The sequence below is a fragment of the Sinocyclocheilus rhinocerous genome, unplaced genomic scaffold (genome assembly GCF_001515625.1).
Source record: "Sinocyclocheilus rhinocerous isolate Xijiao unplaced genomic scaffold, SAMN03320098_v1.1 scaffold2921, whole genome shotgun sequence".
Lineage (NCBI taxonomy): Eukaryota > Metazoa > Chordata > Actinopteri > Cypriniformes > Cyprinidae > Sinocyclocheilus > Sinocyclocheilus rhinocerous.
In genome coordinates this window covers 265,140-269,133 of record NW_015655581.1, presented here as the reverse complement: position 1 = coordinate 269,133, position 3,994 = coordinate 265,140, and the positions used below count along the sequence as shown (strand labels likewise).

Genomic DNA, 3,994 nt, shown 5'->3' with positions numbered 1-3,994 from the left:
ATAACAATAATAATAATAATTATTATTATATTTTAATATTTAACAATAATATTTAAATAATAAATAAATAATGGATTGCTAAGGTAACACATTAAATGACACTTGATTTTAATTTGCTAATCATCTTGAAAGGGTTAAAATGTGAAAAGTAAAATAAAACATCTGCAAAGAGTGATATCCAGCTGAAGAAATACGGTTTTAGCATTGAGTGTCACTATAAAAAACACATAAAAGTTTGCAATAATTATGATTTGTTAATGCTTTTGAAAAGTGATTTTTGCATCTACTTGAGCTAAAATATTGATAATAATCAGAAATGTTTCTCGAGCAGCAAATCAGAATATTAGAATGATTTCTGAAGATCATGTGACACTGAAGACTGGAGTAATGATGCTGAAAATACAGCTTTGATCACAGAAATAAATTACATTTTAATATATATTCACATAGAAAACAGCTATTTTAAATTGAAATATTATTTCACAATTTTATAGTTTTTACTGTATTTTTTGATCAAATAAATGCAGAGTTGGTGAGCAGAAAAAACAAATCTTAATTATTCCAAACCTTTGACTGGGAATGTATATTTACACATCCTGTAAAACATTCTTAAATTCTTAGGATTTATTTTCCAGGCCAGGAAATCTCCATGACTGTAGGAATGATAATGAAGATATTTTTCTGCACCTGGTCCTCCACGCTGATCTCCGTGCCCAGCGTGTTGTCCGTGCTCCACTTCTCAGTGAAGGTCAGTCCGTACTCGGCCCATTTATACTTGGTCTCCAGGTTCCCGTTGACCTTGTTTGAGTCCATGTTAGACGTGCCACATGTTTTAAACTCCTGAAAGTTCAAGAAGAGGCTTCATTATACAGTATTATACACCAGCCTGCGTGGCCTAGATGACATCTCAGCAAGTCACTGCATTCAGATGTTTGCTTTCTACAGGGTTTCTGCAGGTTTGAGGAAGGTACATTTTAAGAAGTTTTAAAGACCTTTAAAAGAATAACATATTTTTTTTAAATTAAGGAACAAATTAAAGAGAGCACAATACATTAATATACTCTCAGATGTAATTCCAACTTCCATTCAGTGTTATTTTAGTATAATTTAGATACTATTATAGTTTTTATTAATATTTTGAATTAGTTTTTATTTTATATTACAGTTTTATTATTATAATTTTTTTTAAATATGCCTAGATAGTTTTTATAAATTTTTATTTCAGTTTAAAATTTAGTTATTTTTTCCAAGTTAAACTACATTAAAATGAGAAATGTTGCCTTTGTAACTAGCTGAAATAAATTCTATTTCTATTTTATTTCAGTTTATTGTATAAGTTTATATTATTTATAAGTTTATTTTATTTCAAGTTACTCGTTTTTTTTATGTAAAACCATAAAAAATTATAAAACCATATTTGTTTTTAATTTGTAGCAAAAAAAAAAAAGTAAAACCATTAAAAATGTGTAAAAAAATAGTTTATTGTATGAGTTTATATTATTTATCAGTTTAATTTATTTCAAGTTACTAATTTTTTTTAATGTAAAACCATTAAAAATATATATAAATCATATTTTTTTTATTTGAAATTTACACATTTTTTAATTTCTTTTAATAAAAAGAAAAAAAAAGAAAAGTAAAACCATTAAAAATGTGTAACAATTTTTTTTAATAAACTTGCATAAACAAGACTTTCTTTACTTAGCATCTCAATTAAAGGATGATTTAATGTTTAGATATTTGTACTGGAAAACAAGACAAAAAAACTGGGGAAATGTTAATTTTTTGCAGTTCATGCAACATTTAATGCCATGACTTTATGAATTTAAGACTTTTTGTTCTGATTTAGTGAAAAGTGAAAAAAAGTGAAAAAGTGACAGACCAGGAAGTTTAGTTCAGTTTAAGATCTTAACTTGTGGAAGATCCACAGAAACCCTGTTAAAATAATGTGCATGGATGATTTCGCACAGAAAATGTGAATTAGAAAGTAATTAAGAAGAAAGCACGCACCACTCCGTTAGCAGACTTGGTTTTAACATCAAGCTTCACCGTCCCAAAACCTTCAGCATTCAGAAAGACACACACGCGTGAACATATAATACAACATGCATGTTTGAGATCAGTGTTTTCTGCAGAGGAGAGGGAGAGAAGCGTGTTACCGTAGCCCTTGTTGAAGACGTCCTTTGCAGCCTTTCCCAGGTCTGCGTACGCCGGAGGAACAGCCATTATATCTGCAAACATGATGAAGAGCAGTGACTGTAATCGTCTGTGTTTGAGAGCGTAACTGCAGGCTCAAGGTAAGTGATATTTAGAGGCGTTTTCTTCACTGTTAGTCATGTGATCAAACCTCTGACCTTGTGTGTGTGTGTGTGTGTGTGAGAGTGTGTGTGTCGTTACACAGCAGATGAGATGCGGTCAGAGTAAACACACACACACACACTACAGCCTCAGGAGACTCCATTTCTCCAGGATCAGTGCAGAACAAACCCTGCATGCGAAACGTAGTATGCATCGAACACCTGAACAAACTACTGCATACTACGTTGAATACTGCAGCCCACAATGCAATGCATCCAACGGTTTCTTCCATTTCCAGGGTGATGAATGAACCATCATTTTATTGAATTTTAATGTTATCAACTTTTTATTATATTCCATTAATTATTATATTTTATTACAACTTTACTTAATTTAATTATATTATCTTTTTCAACTGCAAAGAAAATGTACACAGTACACACAATTAAATAACATGCCTAAACTACAGCTCGAAAAGTATCAGTTATTAATTTATTATCTTATTAACTAATTTGAAATTGGCCAACATTTAATTTATATTCTAAATGTATTGTTAATATTAACGCATTTAAAATGAGAATTAAAGATGTATGTGGATGTATGTCATTTATTAAGTGAAATAACACAAGAGGACAATATTCAAACCTGGAAAAACGTATTCTGTATAATATTTTTCTGACATCTTACTATACATTCTAAATTTATAATAATTTATAATGTGTATAATAATAACAATTATTAATAACAATATAAAAATATAATAATTATAATGATCTGCTGCAGTAATAATAATAATAATCACTAATAATAAAGTCTGTCGCAGACATGTCCACATTTATCTGTTGAGCGCTGGTTCGGTTCGAAGCGGCCTGGACCAATTAAATGTTCATTTTAAAGCCCAGCCTCACATCAGCAAACACAGAGACAGAAGAGACTCGAAGCTCTGAACGGCACTAACCGGTGAACGCGTGAGCAGAACCCGTGAGCAGAACCGGGACACGGAGAAACCGGCGACAGATGAAGGAGACTCACGCGTCGCGCTACAGGCTAACGCTAATATAACACAGCAGCATCAGGACCCCTGAGCCCCGCCCCGAATAATGCCTGACTCAAATTACATGATCAGCAGCTCCGACTGGATTATTTTGTTAAGAGTACATAAAAATTGATGATTTTGTATTAATACATACATATCGAACATTTAGATCAATTTAGCATGGCTCAAAACAGCAGCGCCGTGGTTGCAGCTGACGAGTAAATGAAGTTGACCGGATCAACAGATACAGGACCGCAACCATAGCAACGGAGAGCTCGGGAAGCAATGTCAAAATGTCAAAACAAACATTTGATTATAAAAAAAATATAATACATGATAAGTAAATATGACATTTATTTATATTGTAAATGTTTATAATAATAATAATTATTATTATTATTATTACTATTGACAATTATTACTTTGACTTTATTTAAAATTGGCATATTTTTATGCAAATGTACATCGTTTATTATGAAAATAAAACTAGAAGACAATACTCAGACCTGGAAAAACTTTTCTGACATTATATATCTGACATATATTCGGAATGTCTAATAATAATAATAATAATAATAAGAAGAAGAAATGTAGAATATAAAGTAAAGTCAGAATTTGCCTCTTTCAAATGAGTTAATAATAATAATAAATGTATTTATA

At 30.7% G+C, this 3,994-nt stretch overlaps 1 protein-coding gene across 1 annotated transcript in view; it reads right to left on the bottom strand.

The window, feature by feature from the left end:
• Positions 1 to 3,386, bottom strand: part of LOC107718676 (voltage-dependent anion-selective channel protein 2-like) — a 21,984-nt gene extending 18,598 nt beyond the window's left edge. Inside the window, exons 1-4 of the mRNA XM_016525865.1 lie at positions 3,257 to 3,386; positions 2,160 to 2,231; positions 2,011 to 2,060; positions 688 to 840 (exon numbers count right to left, since the gene is read on the bottom strand). Coding sequence (XP_016381351.1) covers positions 688 to 840; positions 2,011 to 2,060; positions 2,160 to 2,226 — 270 coding nt within the window. The 5' untranslated portion in view covers positions 2,227 to 2,231; positions 3,257 to 3,386. The remainder of the gene's footprint in view (positions 1 to 687; positions 841 to 2,010; positions 2,061 to 2,159; positions 2,232 to 3,256) is intronic.
• Between the last annotated feature and the right edge of the window lie 608 nt (positions 3,387 to 3,994).